The 22,388-nt window shown below is 59.5% G+C and overlaps 2 protein-coding genes across 2 annotated transcripts; both read right to left on the bottom strand.

The window, feature by feature from the left end:
- Positions 1–1,141: 1,141 nt before the first annotated feature.
- LOC107532108 (sperm flagella and cilia-associated protein 1-like) lies at positions 1,142–5,522 on the bottom strand. Its single transcript, XM_016206365.2, has 5 exons — positions 5,280–5,522; positions 4,927–4,993; positions 4,424–4,498; positions 4,215–4,318; positions 1,142–2,471 (listed from the first exon to the last, which is right to left on the bottom strand). The coding sequence occupies exons 1-5, from the start codon at positions 5,520–5,522 to the stop codon at positions 2,376–2,378; spliced, it is 585 nt and encodes a 194-aa protein (XP_016061851.2). The 3' UTR covers positions 1,142–2,375.
- A 2,840-nt stretch (positions 5,523–8,362) lies between these two features.
- On the bottom strand, positions 8,363–18,899 carry ADAM8 (ADAM metallopeptidase domain 8). The gene is made up of 23 exons (XM_016206331.2): positions 18,690–18,899; positions 17,570–17,646; positions 17,372–17,450; positions 17,215–17,291; positions 16,713–16,896; positions 16,365–16,427; positions 16,202–16,270; positions 15,723–15,889; positions 15,515–15,596; positions 14,876–15,024; positions 14,585–14,762; positions 14,242–14,331; positions 13,890–14,079; positions 13,726–13,807; positions 13,231–13,390; positions 12,694–12,771; positions 12,072–12,156; positions 11,618–11,732; positions 10,909–11,104; positions 10,348–10,413; positions 10,099–10,149; positions 8,826–8,903; positions 8,363–8,413 (listed from the first exon to the last, which is right to left on the bottom strand). The coding sequence occupies exons 1-23, from the start codon at positions 18,897–18,899 to the stop codon at positions 8,363–8,365; spliced, it is 2,577 nt and encodes an 858-aa protein (XP_016061817.2).
- Between the last annotated feature and the right edge of the window lie 3,489 nt (positions 18,900–22,388).

Genomic DNA, 22,388 nt, shown 5'->3' with positions numbered 1-22,388 from the left:
CGAAGCAAATACTGAACCAAAGTGAGAACGAAGAGCAGAGCAGGCAGCACCTTCAACCCGCGGGACAGGCCTGGCCTGACTTCTCATTTTTTCCTAAGTTTGCCCTTGAGGCCAGGTTCTTTCTAGGGTGACACAGGAAAGGACGATGGGGAGTGTGACTCACCGCATGGTGATAAACACGGTGCCCGTTTCAGGGCTGTTTCCTCACTCAGGAGTCAGGCTTCTCCTGAGCAACTGAGGGACCGGCAGCAGCCCAGCTGGCCTCCTGGCAGGCTGGAGACCCAGGCCTGAGCCCCTTGAAGCTGGGGCGGAGCAGGACGGGGCTCTGGCTGAGGCCACCTATGGGCTTGTCTGCAGCCAGCGAGCCAGGGCCTGAGTTTGGGGTGTGTTTGGGGTGCAGTGCTCCTAATCCTCAGCCTTCAGGCACCTCTTGCTCAGCACCTGCTCCCAGGTCCCTGCCAGGGACTTTCTGTCACCCCAGGTGGATTCCCCAAACTCCATCTTCTGTCTCCACCCCGAAGCCTGGCCCTTGGGGAATGGCAGGCAGGTCCTGGATGGAGGAGGGGACATGTGAGTCCTTCGCCAGCGCTGCTGCTCAGGGCACCTTCCCCACCTCCTCCCTACAGCCTCTGGGCCCTCCGTGCCCACCTCAACCCTCCCCTGGAGGCCACCCCCCTGGGGAACACACGGATGCACAGGCAGCCTCTGCTCGGCATAAGGCCCAGCGAATGTGGGCCATCCCGCTTCCACGTGTGTGCATGTGTGTCCATGCGTGTCTGGGCTCTGGAGCACAGTGCAGCCCCTTGAGGTACAAGGGACGCTGAAGGGAGAGTACAAGCTGCGCCTACCATGTCCTGGCTCCTCTGCTCCGCCCAAGTAGGCAGCCTGGCCTGGGTCGGAGGCGGCCTGGGCCTGTCCTGATTCAGGCTCTAGGCCAGGCCCTCTCCAGCTATTTCCTGCCCCTCCCCCAGCTGCCAAGCTGCTGTGAGCTGAGCTATGAGCTGAGCTGTGAGCTGTGAGCCCCCCCTCCCTCATCTCTGTGTGGATCCTCCTGCTCCTGACACAGCGCCCAGTGGTGCGGTGCTGCTTTTAGCACAGATTCCCACAACCAGATGGTCTAGACCCCCCACCAAGGCTTGCACACCCCACCCCACCACCACCTATTGAGGCTTGGTCCCCTCACTGAGGCCCATTGGAGCCTTCCTGACCCTTGAGTCTCAAGGTTGGGAGAGCAGATACTCTGCTCCAATCCTCTTAACAAGGGCTGGGATCCAGTCCTGGGAGCTGTGCAGCTCTGATCTGTGCTGTGGGGGGCAGGGGCTGCTGTGGCCCCCCCCACCCTGACAGACACACCATCTGACTCAGGGCACACATGGGCTGTGACTCAGGCAGAAACCCTGACGGAGGCTTGCGGTTCTGAGTCTGACGCTGCTTCTGCGGCCATGGAGTAGGGGCTGGAGGGGGGGGGGCACACTCAGCCCAGGAGCATGGGGGACAGGCAATGAGGCTGTGAAATCCCAGAACAGAACAAAGGCTAGGGTGGGCCCCAACCCCCCACTCTGGGTGCGAAAGCAGCAAGGAAGCTTGAATGCCAGGACAGAGAAGCCTTTGCCTGTCCCCCAGCCAAGCTCAGTGTCCGGGAACATCCTGGCTGCACCAACACACTGCCCTGAAGCCCCATCTCAGGGCTAGGAGCTGCTTGCCTGGCACCTTCCTGCTCACCCTCCAGGCAGGGCCCAAGGCAAGCTCCTTCCCAGGGGCCAGGGATGCCATGTGGACTGTGTGGGGCCTATGCTGTAGGCCTAGCTCCACCCTGACCACCCAAAACCCCAGAGCAAAGCAGGGTGACCTCTCCATCTCAAGGGAATGCAGCAAGGTACCTAGGACCACCCAGCAAGGACAGCAAGCACAGCCCGCTGAGGGCTTTTCCAGTCTTCATGGCCCCCAGGCAAAGTGGACCACCCGAGGGACACAGCTTCCCGTGAGCAGGTTCTCCCACAGGGATTCAGGTTGGTGGACACACGATACTGACAGCCACCCTGGGGGCAGGGGACATGTTCCATGTTCACAGACACTATGACAACAAGACCCCTCAAGGCTGAAGGCAACCAGACCCAAGATTCACCTCCAAACTTGTTGGTGGTGGGGCAAACTTCAGGTGACACTGGCCAGGAGCCCATGAGCAGCCCCGAGTCCCTGGACTCCACCCTTGTGAACTCTTCATACTGATGCTACCCCAGCTTTTGTTAAAGTTGTCCCTCAGCCTGCTGGACAGTGTGCAGCCACATCTGCAAGAACCCTGGTCTGGGGGAGGTCCACATGGGTTCAAGTTCAGGGTCTAGTTGACTTGGGAGCCTTTCCCTGTGGCCTCTTGCTCATTGGTGCTCAGCCCCACGTCTGGTCAGCTCCCTAATCCGCTGGTCCTTCAGCTTCACCAGGTGCTCCAGCCTGACCACCTTCATCTGCAAAACCTTAAAGAAAACACACATTTCTGAAAGATTTTAGCACAACCGATGCCCTGTCCCCCTGCCAGAGCCAGGCAGCTCCAGCCCCCGAGCTGAGTGTCCAGTCAGCCATACTACAAGGCCACATGGGACTGTCATACCCAAGGCCATTGAGTGGTACACCCGGAGGGGAGTGCCTCAGGAAAGGTCCTGCGGAGTCACGGGAGGGCTGGCTTTCCCCCCACCTTGCCGCCTGTCCCTCTGCAGACCCAGGAGCAAGCCCGCGTTAGTGCTCTGCAGTCACTGTGGATGGATGGTGTGTGCCAGGGTTGCTTCTAAGGTAATAGTCAAGACAGCGTTAATGTGCAGGTGACGTGTTGTAGAATTCTACACATGAAACCTCTATAATTTTACTGACCAATGTAACCCCAAGTCAAATTTTTAAAAACCCGCCAATAAACCCAGTTTCATCAGGAAAAAAAAACCGTTTCATGAGGAATGAGGGCCTGGCCCGGCCTCCGTCAGGGACTCCACGTCATCGGCCTTCCCTCCTGGAGGCGCGGACCCACCACATGCCACCACGCAAGAAAAAGGGAAAAGGGGATTTGAAAAGCCTCATCTGCCCCCAACACCATGTCCAAGGTGACGTCAACAGCGTGACAGCCCACACTACAGGCTGCTCCAGCCAGCCAAAGCAGGGAGTCAGAGTTCCTCCATGAACCCCGGGCAGCTTGGGCCAGCAAGTGCCCGTCCACACTGCCCAGATCCTGGCCACCCCCCAGGGCCCACTCCTCAGCAATAAGCTGTGAAGGGCAGGGGTGGCCCGAGGCTGCCCACTGTGCAGACTTCCTCCTTGGGCCAACACAGAAGGTGCCTATCTGCTCCCCATGCACAGGCCCTCAGCTGCTGCCCCGCACGGCCCCTGGGCATCTGTCACCCCACCTGAAACATCCACACCAACAACAATCACTGAATGACAGGTAGAGCTGCTGTCCCCACTGGATTTCGTAAAATAAACAGTTAAAATCCACTTTGTTGGCACATGGACCAGAGACCCAGGCTAGGACAGATCTTGCTGAGGCAGCAGCTTCATGTCTCCTCATCACTTCCTCTCTGCTGTCCATCAGCAAAGGCAAACCACACGGTGATATCACTTTCCTGCTTTCTCAAGAAAACAGCTCACGAAGACCACGCACAACATACATCCGGGAACCACCCTGGCATCACAATTCCTGGTGGCCCCTTTGACTCTGAACAGATTGGTGCGGTCTGCACCCCACCCCACCCCTACCATCTCCAGTCGAAGCTGCGCCTGTGCTCCCACCAGGTGGTCATTCTCTGGCAGTGAGGGACCTGAGCACTTCCTGAACTCAGGACCACTGTAGACCCTTGGTGAAGGCACATGTCCTTAGAACCAGGTGTCTGTCCTTGGAATTAGGTGTGCACCCTCAGAACCAGGTGTGCGCCCTCAGAACCAGATGTGTGCCCTCAGAACCAGGTGTGCAACCTCAGAACCAGGTGTGTGCCCTCAGAACCAGGTGTGTGCTCAGACCAGGTCTGCACAAGAGAACCAGGTGTTTGCCCTCAGAACCAGGTTTGTGCCCTCAGAACCAGGTGTGTGCCCTCAGAACCAGATGTGTGCGACCTCAGAACCAGGTGTGCGACCTCAGAACCAGGTGTGTGCCCTCAGAACCAGGTGTGTGCCCTCAAAACCAGGTGTGCGCTCTCAGAAACAGGTGTGGGGCATGGAGGGGCACCTGGTCACCGTACCTTGACAGTCTCCTGCAGAATGGCCAGCGCCTGCTCTTTTTCCTCTAGCAGCTGCTGCACCCCAGGGCCCGGGTGCTCCCAGGGCCCCCCTGGATGGGTCCCGACTGAAAGGCAAACACCTGGCCTTTAACCCGGCAGCTGGCAGGAAAGGGTAGCTGGGGTGCAATGGCAGAGTGTTCGAGAGACAGGGGCCCACCCTCTGCACGCACAGTGTCCCATCTTCTCTACAGCCTGCTCAGTCTGAAGGGTCTTCACGCCAGAGGGCACTGGGAGGCTCGGCAGGCCTGCAAGACAAACAGACAGGGCTCAGGTCCCCACCTCAGAGAGAAACCTGGCCAGCAGTAGCACACAGGATGGGGACAAAGCCCACACAGACAGTGCCATGTGGGCATGGCACGGCCTAATGCCATCCCTGGATGCCTCCAAAGGCTTCCACTTGGAGATGTGTCCACTGAACAGCAGCAGCCCTATGTGGCCCCTGGACAGCAGCTGTGAGCTCCCACTCAGGAGGCTTCAGCCCGGGAGGTGATGGTGTCAGGACTCTCCTCTCAGGCCCCTCAGAGTGAGGAGCTGCCCTCCTGGGGGGCGCTAGCCCCACTGGGCCAGTGTCACCTGAGCATACCTGCCCTCCCTTCCAGGTGTGTGAACACACCAGTCTCTGCGGCACTGCCCCTTTCAGGAGGCTGTTTCCCACATCGGGTTTGGATATTACCAGCGTGGGGGGTAGTCGTGAGCCCCATCCACAGTCCATTGGCATCAGCACTGGAGACTCCTGGGTCCTGCAAAAATTTCAGTTTGACAGTGAGATGCAGCCCAGCAGTGCTCACACCAGACCTCGTAGCCAACTTGCCTCCCTGCATTTCCCAGTCACAGAGGGGAGGGGTGGGTGGAGGGGGTGTGACCTGCGGAGGCCTGGGAACAAGAATTGTGAAAAGTGAGTTTCACTGTCCCAGACAGGGGAGGACCAGGGGCTTCATCACCACTTATTTCCTGGTACCACTTTCTCATTGGCAGATCATGAGGCAATATCCAAACACAACACAGTGGTTCAAAGGTGGTACGTACAATTGCACGGCCAAGCACAGCTGCATTCGGTGGGTCCTCACAGACAGCGCCATCTACCACCTTTTCCCTTAGCAAACACAAGATGGGCTCGATGGCCCCAGGCGTGTTGGCCACCACCTTTCGGATATCCGCCTCTGAGACACAGAAACGCAGCTTGTGAAAGACTTTCCTGTGGAGAAAGCGGAACGGGGGGGGGGGGGGGGCCTCAGAGTGGTGCGCCCTGGTTCTCCTTGGAGGGGACATTGGGCTAGGGCTCCTTCTTGACCTGCACCTCAGAGGCCTGGTGGCCATCTCGTTCCCACCCATCCCATCAGGGTCATCAGGGTCACAGAATACTGGGTGCCCTGTGTGGTCAGGCCTGGCGTTTCCTGCCTAGGTCACCATCTCCCTGATAAGTGGCTCCAGAACACTGAGAGATAGAAGTCACCTTCCTGCTTGAGTCACCCTTCACCCTGAGGAAGTCCTGCTGGCTCACCTCCAGTGCTCAGAATCTGATTTCTCACCACTGCTATGGCACACGCTGCCTGCAGCCGCCACCTCCCCCTGCATCAACCTGCCCTCTCAGCCCTCTGATACAAGGCCTCAACCCTGCAGTGCCTCTCAGCCCCAGGCTAGGAGCAGGGTCCTCAGCATGGTCTCCAGAGACTCTCGGTGGCTCCCAGTACCCTCCCCACCCAGCTCCTACCCCTCGGTTCACCACAAGGACTCGGGGACTCTGCACTCTGCTCCCCACTGCAGCCCCCTTCACACCCACAGGTCACCTCACTTCACTGACCTGTCATGTGCGCAGGAGTCCTGCCTCATCCTCCGCTGTACCCGTCACACCCGACACAACCCCTTCATCTGCCCTCCCTCTACTCTCAGCCCCATGAAGGCAGAGGTTGCTCACTGCCATGTCTGCTGTGCCTGGAGCAGAGCCCTGTACCCAGAATTACTGTTGAGTGAGTGAGAGGTGTGGTCAGCATAGGCTGGACACACAGAGGGCAGGACTGATACCCTGGAGAGTGGGTCTCAAGCTGACCAGTGCTGTCCTCTTGGTGGGGAACCCCCAGGAGCCCCAGGCTGATGGTGAGATTCTGATGGACAAGACCGCAGCCACTGACAGGTGTCAGGGAAACCCACAGCAAGGACACAGCCCGACAACTTGTCCTGGAGACCAGCGGGGGTGCAGGAGAGGCTGCCCACCCAGGCTAGCCTTCGAGGGAGGGCCCTCCGGGAGCGAGGGCTGGGGGCTCCAAGGAGAAAAGGCAGGGAGGTGGAGAGCCTGCCTGTTGAGAATGCTCCAGTTGCTGAGCTTCTGGTCCGTGTTGCAGGTGGGCACGTAGTTGTGCAGGTCCACGAGCCGGGGATGGAAGTGCTTCACAATCTCCGCCAGCATCACTGGGGGTGCAGGGCGAGAGGTGAGCCTGGCCTGTCGAGCTAGGACCCCTATTTCCTCCCCCTTCCGTCTTCACGGCCCCGAGGTGGGTGAGGACACAGCGGAGTCCTGGGGGAGCGGTCGCTGGGGCCACGGTGTGGGAGACGGGCTGGGGTCGGAGGTGCTGGGGGGCCGGGGTCCGCGCCACCCGCCCCAGGGAATGCGGGGGAGGGTAACTGCAGAGCAGCGGGGCTGAATGCACAACGCGGCCCCTCTCCGCTGCCACCTTCTTGTCTCCCCTCCTCTCCCGCGTCCTGCGCGTCCGCAGCGCCCCTCACGCCCTGCTCGGGGGCTTCGGCACTGCGCAGGGAGCCCGGGGAGCTGGGACACTTCGCGAGGCAGCGGCCCCTGCCCGGCCACGCCGCGTGGCCCGCCGCCCCCCGCTCCGCTCGGGGCCCGTGCCTCCCTCACCGCCGTCGCTGAAGTCCCGGGCCAGGTGGCGCTTGGGGCGGCTGAGCGGGAGCCGGTCCAGCCAGGCGTAGAGGCCGCGGAGCGCGCGCGGCGACAGCGGCGACCGGCCAGGGGCGCTGGCCCCCGCTGCACCGAGCATGGCTGCGGGGCTGGCCGCTGGCGCCGTTGCCTGGAGACGGTACCGGAAGGGGCGGGGCGGTTGCCAGGAGACAGGGGGCGGGACCGGAAGGACTGGCTTTTTGTGGGTGCTGGTGGAGTTCTACCCCTGGGCTGGGGCCTGGGGTCCCCGCGTGGGTGCGGCCAGGGTGCTCAGTTTAGGGGGTGTCTTTTTTGTTTTAAATGCCTTTACTGATTTCACAGAGAGGGAGAGAGAGAGAAACGTCAATGATGAGAGAGTCATGGGTCAGCTGCCTCCTGCACGCCCCCTGCTGGGGACCGAGGCGAAACCCTGGCAGGTGCACTGACAGGGAATCCAACCGCGATCTCCTGGATCCTAGGTCGATGCTCAACCACTGAGCAACCCCAGCGGGCAGGAAGCAAAAACAAGTCAGCAAAGATGAAAAGTCGCCATCCTTGTACAGTGCACATTTTATTTTAACAAGCATTGGACCCTTAAATATTACAAACTGAATTTCACATTGGCTTGCTCCAAATTCCATCCAATAAAAATCTCCTGTCATTTAAAAGTTGATCAATAATTTAATCGTAAAAATAGCCTTTTTCTTCTTAACTATCAGGGAAACAGGCTCTGGAGATTGAGGGGCTTGCAGTCTGGGTGTACTAATCTGTGGTTGACAGCACTGGCAGGAGGGGCCTTCCTGGGACACACAACGCTCATAGGCCTTCCACCGGGAGGACCTGGAGCAGCGAGAGTGCAGCAGGCCCGACAGCAGGTGCAGTTGGCCTGGAGGAGCCTCCTCAGCACCCTGGGGAAGGCCATCTGGAGACGTACACACAGTAGCTGACCCCTCTTCCCCAGCATGGCGTAGCTAACTGTGGCCAACGCGGGTGAGAGGTCGGGAACAGCAGCGCAGTCCTGACTGAGAGACCCTTGGCTGTGACCGGAGGATGCTATAGTGAGGCCTGGGGATGAGGAGGTGGCTCTTCTGCTGGGACTTTTCACAGTGGACCCAGCCCAGCGGGGCACCAAGGGCCTGGGCAGAGGTGCTGCATCGGCTGGCGCAGGGCTCTTTCAACATGAACAACTCGCAGACAGGTGCGCAGATGCCCCCAGGGCACTGTGAGCTCGGACCCATCACCTCCTTTGGACAGGGGGTTTCAGAGCAACCTTTGGGCCAACAACTCCCTTGAAGGAGGAAAAAAGAGATGATAAAAACCACCCACTACAAAGAATACAACTGAATCTTATTTCCTTTTACACTTACTAAAATTTAGATTCTTAGTTCAGCAAACAATACGATGGCCCTGTGCACACAATAACAGTGACAGCCACAGTGCTCACAGCTAACATTTTATAAAGGATAGACTTTCATACTTAGACCAGTAGGTGAAGACAAATTAATAGCCAGTAGAAGTAGCAATCCCTGAAAAGTCCTCTGGCTGAGTATAAAGCAGAGGTTAGAATATACCTTCAGCTAACATTTCTCCTTTCAGTCGACAATGTAACCCTTAGGGCAGTGCCCCAGTCAGCCTGCTGGAGGAAGACAGCTCGATCCACTGCCCCTGCAGGCAGACACTGCCCTGGGTGAGGGGCTCACCTCAGTGGGTCCAGGGTTGGCCCCTCCAGCCCTGGGCTTGACTGGTGGCATCGGGGGCACGGAAGTTGGCTTGACCACCTGGGAGGAAGCAGACACAGTGATAGTGGATGCCACCTAACCATCCTGGCCAGGGCAGAGCACTGTCTTCACAGCTGCTCTGCTCTGCTCCAGACAAGCCTACAGACTTCTCTGCTGAGCTCTCTACAGAAAAATCCCATCCAGCATCCTCCCTCTACCCATGGCCACCTGCAGAATGAAACCCAAACCAGCCAGACATGGTTGCTCTCTCCCCAAGGCCCCCACACCACTCCAAATTTTCAGTGAAAAGCTTTTAAACTGCCAGAAGTTCAAAACCAAGAATTAATGACTATAATTGGCATTTTTTTTTCATTTCAGCTTTCCCAGGGTGACCGGAGGGGGCACTCAGGATGGAGGTGAAGGCTGACTAGGCCTAACCCAACCATGCTCAGCCCTGGCCACGTACCCCAGCATCCAGGACGCCTGGGTGAGGCCCAGCATTTATAATTTTCGATAACCCAGAAGGACCCTACTGAGCAGTGGGGTTCCTCCTAGCCTGTGCCTGACTATCACCACTTCCCGGGCTAGAAATCTTTCTGCCCACCCTGCCCCCCCATCTGGCCTGTCAAAACCCCCCTTTAGACCATTTTTTTTAACTTCCTGTAAGTCTAAAATTAGTGCTAAATAAAAAGTTTAAAAAGGAAAGCAATAGAGAATGTCTGTTAAGCAAACACCACAGTAAAGGTTGTTGCAGGGAGATCCATGTGGGTCAGTTTAAAAAGTAACAGGAGTCACATCTCTCAAAGTATCTCCAAGACAAGAGGCCACAGAGAGAAACCTGCATGAGTCAACATCACTGGTGACAGACAGGTGGATACCGGGAGCTCCCACAGACACCTGGTGGGTGGAGCCTTCCCCGGGGGGGGGGTGACAACTGGTTGAGAAGTCTGGCTGTTCCTGCCACCCCCACTTTGCCAGGAGCAGAGGCAGCCACCTGCTGCAGGCAGGTATTGGTCCAGGGCTAAGGTAGGCGGTGAGCAAGCCTCACCAGGGCCAGACCTCTGTGATCTGCAGAAGGGACTCCGGGGTAAGCCCAGAGGTGGTCAGGCCTGCAGGGGAGTACTCCACAGGAGCACCCCCCCTCCTGTGGAGTTTGGGTTGAGGGGGAGGCTGGGATCTGGCCTGAGCGGAAGGGAACAGGCATAGCCAAGGAAGTGTAAGTGTACTGAGTGGCCGAGTGGCCAGGTCCTCTCACCTGTCTGGGCTTCAGCTCCGGGAGGGGCTTAGTGGGAGGAGCAGGTCTGAGCTGGAGGAAGGAGGAATAGTCAGGAGCCCAGGCCCCTGAGTTAATGTCCTCACGGGGCCCGGGTGATCAGCCTTCTGAAAGTGCGGTGGTCCCACCCTGGGGTTCCCAGCCTACCAGATCCAACCCTTGGACCTTCCACCTCCTGGGGCCCAATTTTCACCACCTAGACTGCCTGGTTGCAGGCGCACCACCACTCACCTGGGCTGGGGCCTGCTGGGTGTACACAGGAACTGGGAAGGGTGGGCTGGACATGGTGACCGGAGGCTGCAGGGAACAGGGCCATGAGCCTGGATCTCCCCTGGCTGTTCCCCCACCCCTGCCCCTCAGCTCATGACCCAAGGTTTCTGCCCCTCCCAGAACAAGAATAAAGCTCCAGGTGTGTGTATGGGGGCTCTGCCCCACCACCAGCAGGGCCCAGAGCCCGAATATGACCTGTACATTCCCTTCTCTTAGAATGTGACCCGCACATTCCCTCTTCTCAATCATGTGGACACTCTGAGGTGCTGGGAGTCTGGGCCTCAAAACTGTCCTCAGACCCTGCAGAGACCTCAAACCTCAGATTCAAGTTCAATTCTGTCATCAGTTCCTGTGGGTCTCAGACCGCCAATTCTGTCATCAGTTCCTGTGGGTCCTCAGACCGCCCATCATAAAGCCTCCTTCCTGCCTCCAAACAGGGTGATCGTGGCTGCTGCTCTAAGGCCCTGGAGGAGCACCCTGGTTCCAGGGATTAGGTGGCCTGGGAAGCCGGCTGGTGCTTACAGCAGGGAGTGGCTGTTTAGAGGTCACTGTGGAAGCTGTGGGCCTGGGGAGCTGGCCGGGGTGGATGGTATGCATGGTAGGGACTGGCGCTGGGGAGCCCACAGTGGGGGCCGGAGCCCTGCCCTTTGCCGCCCCAATGCCCCTCTCGTGGAACAGGGGGTTGGAGAGCCCCACAGCGGTCTTGGTTGCCACGTTCCTGCAAAGAAAGAAAGACGCATCAGTGTATCCTGGCTTCAGGGTTTGACCCAGGGACATGGGGTCCCCTGGGTATGAGGTCCTCTGACCCGGCCAGGGTACCTCACAGCTGCAGTGCCTGCCACCCCCCACATAGTGCCAGTCATAGCCATTCAAAAAGGAGAGGCAGCCTCGTGTTTTTCTGCGACCGGCACAGAAGGGGTCAAGTAGCTGACAGGGCAGGTGGCCAACGAGTGGATGGTGTGGGCGGCTTCTCTGAGCCCACATTATCCCAAGAGTGCCAACGCATACCAGGGTCAGTTGTGCATGGGGGATGGGGGCCATCTCTCTGGGCTTACCACATCTCCAACCTGTCACCAAAGCTTGTTACCTGTTCCCACCCCAGCGAGAGGCCCTCGAGGACTGGCTGTGGATTTTCTTCTTCCTCCAGCAGCAGCAGGGTTATTTCCCAACAGTGCAAGGAGGGGATGTGCTTGTTGCACAGGGACGTTTTACAATCCCAGGGAACCCTCACCTCCGTTGGATGCGGCTCTCAGTCTTGCGGTAGATGACCACGCCTACCACGATGAGCGCCAGAGCCACCAGGAGCAACACAGGCACCAGCACACCCATCAGGAGGCTCCCAGATGCTGTGGGGCACATGAGGCCAGGTGTCAATGGGACAGTGGGGGCTGGGAGGGTGGCCAAGGGCCTTCCTGGGGCCCCTCCTGGGCTGGAGCCCTGGGCCTCTCCCCCACAGCCAAATACCCATCTGAGGACCCTTCTCCTGTGCATCCGAGGTGGGGTCACAGGCCCGTAGGCCCTACCCTACACCTGTGAGGTCAGGATACCCGGGACTGCAAGTCTGAATCTTTAATGATGCACCCATGGTTTGGGGGCACACAGCTTCCTTCTCACTGCCCAAGTGGTCCTGCTGGATCCCATCAGGCTGTGCAGGTGTGAAGGCCCTGGGGGCAGTCGGGCCCTACCTGTGCGCATGTTGGCCAGCTGGTCTGTGCAGTAGGGTGGGGCCCAGCCCGGCTGGCAGTGGCACTTCTCCTTGTGGTTGCACACCTGGGGGACAGCCAGGTGTTAGGAATGGGCCCCCGGACCCTTCCTATGCTGCATTGCCCGGTCCCCACATGGGAGTCACCAGGCCCAGTCTAGGCCTGCGAGGGGCTCTGTTATGACCCCTATTGACGGGGACAGGCTGGGCTCCCCCACTGGCCTGGCTCCTACTTCTAGGTGTTCAGAGCTGTAACACACGCTGACAGCAACAGCTCCTCCCCTCACCCAGGGGACCAAACACCAAAGCAAGGGTATGGTACCCTGCCCTCTCCAGGCGGCTCAGGAGGGATGCTCCAGCCCATTTCAAGCTCTCGGTGGTCTGACATCCCTTCATCGCAGATGCGGCAAGAAGAGCTGAGTGCTCTCTCCCATCTCAGAACAGAGCCGCCCCAGCCCACGTATCCATAGGCACTACCAGCACCTAGAACTCAGGGTCCACATGGGGCCCACAGATCCTTGCCAGCTCCAGGCCTCTGCCCTCTGTCCACCTGGGTTTGCCCTGAGTCCGGCCTATAGTCTCCTTCACCCTGAAGTCCCACACACCCCGTGGCCGTTGCACTGGGCAGAGCAGTTTCTGGACCTGTAGACGTGGAGGCCCTGGCATTGTCCTTTCCAACACACCTAGAAGACAAGAGGGGTCTGATTAGGCAGCCAGTCTCAACCCCTGACCCCCACTCTCCCCCAGCAGCAGAAGCCCACCCAAAACCTGCAGGTGAGCTTCAAGGGGGGCGGACCGCAGCCACCACAGCCAGGAAGGCCTTGTCTGCAGTCCTTTTGCTGGCCATCCGGCCAGCCTGCTGCTGCCACCAGAGTCAGAGAGGACCGGCCCCACCTGTCCCCTGGGGGGACTTGCAGATGAAAAGGTCTTCAAACCACGTTATCTGAGAACGGCTTTTCTGGCTTCTCCCCATGCACTAAGTTTCTACTGAGAACAGGGGTCCATCTGTCCACACAGCCCTCCAGCTGCCACCACCCTACTTTGAACCACATGAGCTCACATGTGGGACTTACTCCAGGACATGGGGTCCAGTGGCCTGACTGCCTCGGGGGGCATGTCCAGGCTCATGTCTGGTCACTTACCCTCTCATCACCGCACTTGGTGCCTTCGAGCACCTGCTCGTACCCAGAGCCACTGTCAAGGTCAAGAGCCTGGCAAGTGCCTGAGTTGTAGGTGATGGTGCAGGAGCCCCGCTCTGGAGGCTTCTTCCCACCTTCACAGAACAGGATGCCACAGTGGGCCCTGTGAACAGAGGGATTTGCCATGGTGCCAGCTCTGTTGGGTCTCCTGCTCCGTGCATGCTGATGTGCTCAGTGGGGACCTAAGGAGCTGCCAGGAGATGAGGCCCAGGACCCTTGGACGGGCTGTGGCATTCACTAACGGGGCAACCACACCCCCAGCCAGAGTGACCCATCCACCCTCCCACAAGGGCACTGTGGTTAGGCCTGATGGCCCTGGAAGGCAGGGTGAGACCCCTGACTCAGGCCCCTATTCCTTTGTGCAGAGGGCTCTCTTGGGAGACCCCACCCATGAAGACATCCCTGGAGCCAGGGGAGTCGGGCTTGGTTGATGCTCACCGGTAGGGACCACGGGTGACACTGCTCTTGCAGCCTGGTGAGATACTGTAGGTGTTGCACATCTCCATGGCAGGCCGTGCACCTGCAGGCCAGGAGCAGGTCAGTCCTCCAGCTCAGGACCCAAAGCCACCCTTGGCCTGTGGGTCACCTGCCACCGACCTCACCTGGTCCCCACAAGTCCTGGCACCTCTGGGCCATTGTGGGACAGATTCCGTTGTGGCAGTAGCCCCCCGGGCACGGTGTGCCGTTCTCCTGGAAGGCGTCCTCTGGGCAAGCTGGCCGCTGGCCATCACAATACTCTTCCAGGTCACAGGCGTCCTTGTGGGGGCGGCACAGCTTGCCGGCCGGCTTCACCTGGCCCAGCAGAGTGAAGCTAACCATGGGAACAGCAGGTCCCAACCAGACCCAAGCCTGCTGCTCCATCACCACCATCCCTGGGGCCCCTTCCCACCCGCTGACCTTGGGGCACAGCTGGATTGGGGGCAGGGTGGGGCACCTGGGGGGCCCTGTGCTCACCTTGCACTCATGGCAGCATTCACCATGGGCACACTCGGCCCCCTGGGCCAGCTGGCAGGTGGTGGCATTGCAGCAGTGATTCTGACAGTCCTGAGGACGGAGCAATGCTGAGGGTCTGAGCACTGAGCTCCAGAGTGGCCCCGGGGCCCCACCTCCCTCCATGACTGGCCCTCAGTTGGGCTGGGGCCTTCCCCTACGGGTCGATGGGGGTGTCAGCAGGCAGGAATGTGTTCGGATTGTGGCTGTGGGCATGCAGGGTGCCTGCCCAGTCAGGAATGGACGTCCTAACCCGTAGGATTGAGACCCGGGGTAGGTGCAGGGCAGAGGGTGGCAGTGCCTGTACCTGGGGGTGGCCGCAGTCACACTGCTCCCCGCGCTCCACAAACCCATTCCCGCACACAGGACCGCCCACCAGGCGGTCGGGGTCTGGAGCATTCCCGATGCAGTTTATACGGGGCTTCTCCGCAAATGTCTCCAGGTCCTCCCGGCTGCAATGGCTGAACTTTTTGGGGAACGAGGAGCTGAGGGGAGAGGTGTCTCTCAGGGGAGGGCGGGTGGTGGGCAGGCCACCTGCACCTCAGGACAGTCTGCCCTGCAGGTGCCCTCAGTCGGGCAGGATTGGGGCGAGCCTCACCCGATGCTGGCTGCCATGACGCAGCCGCCGCCACTGCGTGGCACGGGGCAGTAGCAGCCCTGGACGTTCTCATCGTGGTCCATGCCCAGGTTGTGGCCCATCTCGTGGGCCATGGTGCACGCCACGCCGATTGGGTTCTGGCTGTGGTCCTGCAGTGAGAGGCTGTGCTCGATGGTGCCACCGACTCGGCCCAGTCACCTTCCTGCTGGTCCTGCTGCCCCAAGCAAGGCTGGCATCCCTTCCTGCTAACACTTCTTATAACACAGAACACCACCCTGGCTGGTGTGGCTCAGTTGGTTGGAGCATTGTCCTGTACACTGAAGGGGCGTGGGTTTGATTCCCAGTCAGGGCACACACCCAGGTTTCGGATTCAATCCCCAACTGGGGTTCGTGGGGGAGGTAAGCAATCAATGTTTTTCTCTCTCTCTCTAAAAATCAATGAAAAACATATCCTTGTATGAGAATTAAAAACAAACAAACATAAAGCATCAATGCATTCTCCTGAAGAGGCAGCCGGTCAGGTGTTCGTGGGGACAGCTTGGGGACCAGCAGGTGCACCTGAGTCTTGAGGTCTCCCCCGCATGCATTTCAGCTCAAGCTTCAAGCCTGGCTCCCCACATGGGCTGGGCCCCTCCATACCTGGTTCACAGCCCCTGAGTCCTGAGAGCACATGGTAGACACCTTGGCCAGTCCCACAGTGGACCCGGTGAAGTCGACCCCACTGGAAACAAGACAAGTGTCTGAAGGTGGGCCCCCCAGGAAGGGCTATGCTCCTGAGTGCCCCCTCGCTCCCACAGCCCTTCCTGCGGTGGCTGTTGTCGCTGCCCGTCGCCAGCTGCCCACTCACGTGATAAGCTGTGCGTTGTCATGAGGGTGCCGCCCCACCAGGTTCTGTGCCCGCCAGGCCAGGAAGTTGTCCAGTGTGGTGCCGGCCTCGGGGCTGACCTGAATCTTGTCCACGTTCCAGATATCCAGGCCCACGAGGACCACGCGGAAGCGGAGTTCCTGATAAAGCTGCAGGAGGACAAGATCCCGCAGGTGAGGCTCCAGGACAGTGAAGCCCGCACCCACCGCAGAGTGGGCAGGGCCTGGGCTGTAGAGAGGTATCCGCTGAGAGTGGCACGGGGCCAAGCTGCCTCCTCGCCTGCTGATGGCTCTACCACCCCACACCCCTCCCTCCAGGTGCCCCCTCCACTTCGACAACCAGGGTTTCTGTCAGGCTGGGTGACGCCTAGTCCAGAATGGATCTGTGTTGCTTGGGATTCTGGCAGCCCCTGCTGGGCGAGGAGCCCCTGGGAGGCCCCCCTGGGTGGAAACGGCCCCCACCTTGTCCACATGGTTCACCACCTCCAGCACCCGCCTGCGCACAGCCTCTCTGCTCCTCAGCTGCTGGAACTGGAAGACAGCAGACCTGCAGTCAGCAGCCTATAGGCAGCCCGCCCCCTCCTGCCCACCCCACCCCACCCGCCCGCCCCCCCGCCCACGGCACCTCTCTGCTGTCTGTGACCACATACAGCTCCACATAGCGGGTCTCCTGGGATACTGGCCGGTTCTGTGAAACGGCAACGAGAGGCTGGTCAGCAGCCCCAGCCACAGCCCTCCTGACCTTGGCCCAGGCTCCACACAGACCATTTCCAGGGGCCCCTGCTCAGTGTTGGGGGACCTGTCTAGGAGATGCCAGCACGGACTAAGGAGCCATCTCTGCAGCTGCTGGGCAGAGTCAGGCCCACCAGCCATAGGGACGGCAGGCAGCACCCTCACTTGCTGAGCACACAAGGAGACTGGGGGACACATAGGCCCAAGAGGACAGGAATGAAGATGAGTGGGGCCTCCTCACCCGGGGCCTGAAAGCTGCCGAGGTCCGAGGGCCCAGGATGCTCTCCAGGCTGGTGTTGCTGACCCCACAGGTCCCCGCCTTCTGCTGCAGGTGCTGTGCCTCATAGAGCGCGTGCTGCCCCTCGTCGCCACCTCCACCCAGGGGCTCAATCAGGTGGACAGCTGAGCCCGCCCGGAAGAAGCCCCTGTGGGTAGAGGAGAACAGGTGGCCCTGAATCAGTGCCCCGCTCCCTGCATGCTGCCCAGGGAGGGACAGAAGGCCTGGAAGGACAGGAGGGGCCCACTCTGCTCTGGGACATGCAGGGCAACAGTGTTTAGGGCCCAGTGGGAGCCTTGTGGGTCAGGAACCTGTAACTTGTAAGAAGAGCCCAGATACCAGGTACAGAAAAGTATCCCTAAGTCTGGCCCCTCTATTCTCAGCTTCAGCTCACTTTTCTGGAAGGTGAGAAGTGCACTGGGGCCCTGACATTCTGATCAACCTTGCCCAGGTCTGGAGCACCCACCTGAGGCCATCACAGGTGCTGAGGCTGGCAGCAGAGAAAGGGTGCCCCTCCACGTGACCCTGGTAGAAGCAGTGATCCTGCGGGAGGCAGGCATGAGGGCTCTGCAGGCCTCACTCCCAGAGCCCCAGCCACCTTGGGGAGGCCCCCGGGGCCGTACCTGACTCTGCAGCTGCTCAGTCACCTGGGAGCCATTGGCAGCCGTATAGGTCTCCGTGTAGCCCGAGCCCACCAGGTCCCTAGAAAAGAACCAGTGTAGCTCCCTGGGCCCCACCTGCCTCCCCATGGAGGAGAAACTGCAGGGGAGCTGGATGCCCAGGATACGGGTGTGCTGGGGCAGGCCCAAGCCCCTGCTCACCTGTTCTTCCGCAGGTGCAGAGTGAAGGTGTGCTCTCGGGCACCAAGGACATAACTCACACTCTCTGGATACAGGCCCTGAGCCAGGAAAACAGGAAGGGTCCAGGGTGAGGGGCCTGGCCTCAGGCCATGTCCACCTCAAACCTTGGGTGGAGCTCAGCTGACAGGGATGCAGCCCAAGGCCAGGACCCCCCAGCCTCAAAGCCCTTCAGAGGACCCTGGGAGTCACCCAGCATCAGGCTAGTGAAGGATGGTGGGCCAGGCTGGGCTGTAATGCAGGGGTCCTGGGCAGGCCTTGGGCCTCAGTTTCCCCATCTGTCCACACAAGGTCAATGACAATGATGCCCCAACCCCAGGAAGCTAGGGGAAGGGGAATGTAGCCCTACAGGCAGCAAAGGAGGTATGGGTGGGTTAGCCCCTCCAGACCCAGGTGCCCTCCCCACCTCTTGTCAGGGACAGTATGCACCTTGCCCTCAGGGCAGGGTAAGGGTCCAAGGGGCTCACTCAGTGCTCTTCCCAGACACCAAAGACAGGACAGGGCTGTCCTCCAGTATACAGGTAGGCATATCCATTCACACATACACACACACTCAATGTACACACCCACATGGGTTCTAAGAATGACTCCAGGCAGCTCTGGGGAATCTCAGCCCAGCCCTAAAAGTCCCTACAAAAGGTGTGTCACTGCAACCACATAAGGCAACAGGCCCTCAGGGAGCCACACGTCCCTCTAGTCCAAGAGGAATTTGACTTATCACTGCTGAGCAAAACTGGGGAGTGGCCTGAGCCAGTCCATGGCCCTGCCCACAGGGAGAGGCAGGCTGTAGGAAGGTGAGGCCTTAAGGGGGAAAGACAAGCCAGGAACCAAGGACATAACTCACACTTTCTGGGTACAGATCCTGAGCCAAGAAAACAGGAGGAGTCCAGGATGAGGGACCCAGGTGGGCAGTGAGGCCCCCTCAGGGGTCTGCCTCAAAACCCCGAAGCCCACCTGGCCCTTAGCCCCAAGGCTGGCCCCTGACAACTGGCTGGGACACACAGAAGCTACATTCCTCTAACAAATGGGGCCAAGGAGGGATCTCCCCACACCACCACCAGACCATTTTCTGGCCAAGACTCACCAAGTCAGAGGGCAGGGCTCGGCGGGCACGGGATCCTGGCAGGCGCTGGGGCCACACTACCTCATACTGCTTCACATGGGGCAGGCGGGCACTGGGGGCCACCACTGTGGGAAAGAGGGGCATCAGTAGGTATACAGGGCACCCACCCGCCTGTCCTGGAAGGCCCCTTCCTAGGTGAAACAGTGTGGGGACCAGACTCAGATCTGGCATTAAGAAGACAACAGGAGCCTGGCTAGGCATGGCTCAGCAGTTGAGCATTGACCTAGGATCCAGGAGATCACCAGTTGGGCACATGCCCAGGTTGCAGGCTTGATCCCTGGATGCGGGAGGCAGCCAATCAGTGACGACTCTCTCATCATTGATATTTCTATCTCTCTCCCTCTCTCTTCCTTTCTCTGAAATCGATAAAGATATATTTAAAAAAAAAGACAACAGGACCCCCGCTCTCGGTGGGGCCAGGCAGACCCTGTCCCGAGCCAGTCCCTCCAGGAGCCAGCCGGCCTGCCCTGCACTCTCTCTTAACTTGTGTGGGCAGTTAGGCAGACATGAGCAGAGCAAGTATGATGGGCGCTAGGTACAGGAGGTCACCAGGATGGAAAGACCTGGATGCCTAGCAAATGACAACTGTAGGGTGGGACCTCGCCCCTAGGGTGGCCTTTCCTCTCCTAGCGTATTGCTGGTCATGTGGTTTGGACCCCCTGACCTCTCCTCCTTAGAGATAATAGCTAGGCCTCAGTTGTATTTCAGCTCCAGGCCCAGAAAAGCAACAAAACCAGCCAGAGCTGCCCTCAGGACCAGCTGCCTTGGATAATGACCCCCACCCTGGAGCTTAAAACCCTTAGGATGGAGGACCCTGTGCGCTCGGCCCCCTCCCCGCCCAGAGCACACCTGCACCTCCCCCTCCAGGCGCCTTAGCATGACCTTCCTCACTCCCAAGCTCTGAGGGCCCTTCCTTTGCCTCTATAACTTTCCTAAGCCCATTTCTTCTAGGAATTACTTCGTCCACCTCTGTGATTAATGAAATAAATGTTCTTTTATAGTTTAGGTCTTGGCTCTGAATTCTTTCCCAGCCAGAACCCAAGTCCTGAGGTTGCTGAACCCAAGTCCTGTCTGACCCCCCTGGACTAACACCCAGCGTCGTTCCTGTTGCCTACAACAAACTCACCACATCATTGCATCTAACTGGGGAGCCGACCAGCCTCCCTGGCATCTAGGAGCTTCCGGGTATTCAACAACAAACAGCAGGGCAGGACCAGAGTTGGGTGCTGGAGACCAGCCACCCAAGACCCTGTCCTTCCTCTTTTAAGGTATTAATAGGTGTCTCTGTGACCCTTATCTTGCAAACTTCCAGGTGTAAGAGGCCCCGGGTGGGTGGGGGCAGCCCAGCCCTGTCTGCCCCCAGTCACTCTCTTGGCTGCCTCCAGAGTGGGGCTGGGACCTCACTCCACAACCCCAGCCCAGGAGGTTTCGGGAGCCGGGGTGGGGCCAGAGCCAGCAGCAAGCTCAGTCCTCCCTAGGCGGGGCCGGTCCTCATGTGGCTAGAACCCCCCAGCTCCAGGCCACTGCTCCGCAGTCCTCCCTCCCCCACCGCGGTGAGGGGTCCCGGTAGGAGGGGGCAATCACTCCCCAGGAGGACCTGCTCTATACCAGCCCGTCCGACTAGGAGCCCGGGAAACGCCCCAAGCACCGCTTCCCCCTTCCCTTTAGAAGGCCTGCCGGCCTCAGGGCCTCCCTGCTGAGTGCCCACCCAGAAGGAGCGCAGAGCAGGCGCCGGAACAGGCCAGGTGCCGCCTCTGGCGGGGCAGCAGTTCCCGCACACCTGGCACAGCCCATGCCCAGTACTCACCCTGCAGCCACCACACGCCCAGCAGCCAGAGCCCGAGGCGGAGCATGGCCAGGGCCTGGACCGGAGTCCAGGGGTCTGGCGTTCAGACTTTGGGGTCACAAAGATTTGGGGGTCTGGGGATGGGGAGGGATGTGGATATGGGTCCAGGAGTCTGGGTCCGAGGGCACGGATGGGGATTCCGGAGTCAGCAGGTGCAAACAGAATCCAGGGATCCAGGATCCGAAGGAACAGGTGAGCAGGAATGTGGCTCTGGGCTCGGACACCTCTGATCTCGGCGCTGGGTTTTGAGGCTCTTTCCTGGGGGCCCCGCCCCCAGCACCAGCCTCGCCCACTAGGATCTGTCCTCCGGAGGCCCGGAGGGGCGGGGTCTGGGGCACCTTGGTAAAGGTGTCCCTCCCTCCCCTTGCGTCCTTCCTGCCCTGATACTCCTTGGTATTCCTGTGGCTACTTCTAGAAGGTCCCCAGGGGGCTCCTGGACCATGTCCTCTGTCCAGCACATGGAAAAGCTTCACAAATGTGGGTCAAATTAGGTGAGAGGGAAGTGAACAGACTAATCTAAGCCCCTCCCTTCAAGGCTGGGCCTTGGTGGGGAAAGCGACTTGTGAAATGCTGTCTGGGAGAAAGAGGGGTGGGGCCCGAAGGGGGGGTATACCCCGACTTCCTGAGGAACAGAAAGCTTCTGCAGCAGCGTGAAATCCACCCAGGGCCCCGTCTTGCTCAAATGGGGGCTAGAGGCCTCACTGAGGAGGGGAGCACCTGGGGTTCCAGTCCACTTCACCTTCAGACCCTGGTGGGCTTGTCCATGGGGATTACCCCAGCCGGGCTCTGGGGGTCCCTACACAGCAGTGGAGGCAGCCTGCCCATTGGGACCTCCTCCTTTCTGCCCTCCCTGTCCTGCCTCATGGGGCGACCCCACGCTGGCCTGACATTGAGGCTTCTCCAGGTGGGTCTGCACCTGGGGATCGAGGCTTCCTGCAGCTGAGCAATATGGGTTTGCCCCCCACTCCAAACATGCTCCCTGGATTGCTGGGGTGAGAGCATGTCAGGGACTCAAGTGAGAGGTTGTGGTGTCCACAGGTGGTTTCAGACCAGAGATCAAAATTCAGTGGCCCATTATTTCCCCCAAAGGGAATGGCATAAAAAGGCATTAGGGCTGGCACAGATTTTGGGTGCATCTTGGGGGCAGAGGTGACAGGAAAGTCCTGGCCGCAGCAGCAGTGTGGACACAACTGGGCCTGGACGCAGGGCTCCTGGGGAGGCCCATGGGGATTCTGTCCCTGAGCTTACACATGACTGTTGTAAATGCCATGTGATCCCCAAGCCCTCCAGCAGTTTTTCTTGTTCCTTAGTCACATGTTCCAAGTTGTTTGACAGCAAAAATTTAGCAGCCAGGACCTATTCGGGCCCAGGGTTTTCCTACGACACAGGAACCCCCATGCAGCCCACAGGACACACCTAACTGGTCCCCACCAACCACTGGCAGGTGCTGCTGGATGTGTCACCACCTGCAGCCTGGAGGTGCAGCCCAAGACAGGGACAGGGTATCTGTGCCTCAGGGCCAGGCAGTAGGCCCCACATTGAGGGCCAGGGCATTCCTCTGCTCAGTCCCCACATTGCTAACACCATGACTGGCAATGTGGGTTGGCAAATAAGCTTGCTTGCTCACAGGTCACACCTGCACAAAAGTTTGTGGCTTGCCCAGCTGTGCAGGGCAGCAGCCCAGGATGAGCCACTCACTCCCACACCCCAAGGGGACAATGTCTGTGTGCCCAGGCTGCTTCTGGGTCTCATTCCTCATTTGCCAAAGAGGCCACCTGGAGCAGGTGGTTTGAACTGAATTTCAAAAATGACAT

This window comes from Miniopterus natalensis, chromosome 14, assembly GCF_054644295.1.
Source record: "Miniopterus natalensis isolate mMinNat1 chromosome 14, mMinNat1.hap1, whole genome shotgun sequence".
Lineage (NCBI taxonomy): Eukaryota > Metazoa > Chordata > Mammalia > Chiroptera > Miniopteridae > Miniopterus > Miniopterus natalensis.
This window is presented reverse-complemented; position numbering and strand designations above follow the sequence as displayed.

What these genes read in the sequence shown, in the direction of transcription:
- LOC107532108 (XM_016206365.2), bottom strand. Translation starts at nt 5,522, where the DNA reads ATGTCCCCTCCAAGGAGAACCAGGGCGCACCACTCTGAGGCCCCCCCC. An exon ending in CTGTGCTTGGCCGTGCAATT is followed by an intron (nt 4,994 to 5,279) that starts GTACGTACCACC and finishes AAATTTTTGCAG; the next exon opens with GACCCAGGAGTCTCCAGTGC. An exon ending in TGTAGAGAAGATGGGACACT is followed by an intron (nt 4,319 to 4,423) that starts GTGCGTGCAGAG and finishes TTTGCCTTTCAG; the next exon opens with TCGGGACCCATCCAGGGGGG.
- ADAM8 (XM_016206331.2), bottom strand. Translation starts at nt 18,899, where the DNA reads ATGCCAGATCTGAGTCTGGTCCCCACACTGTTTCACCTAGGAAGGGGC. An exon ending in CCAAGTGCGGTGATGAGAGG is followed by an intron (nt 12,772 to 13,230) that starts GTAAGTGACCAG and finishes CTTGTCTTCTAG; the next exon opens with GTGTGTTGGAAAGGACAATG. An exon ending in CCAACCCTGGACCCACTGAG is followed by an intron (nt 8,414 to 8,825) that starts GTGAGCCCCTCA and finishes TCCTCCTTCAAG; the next exon opens with GGAGTTGTTGGCCCAAAGGT.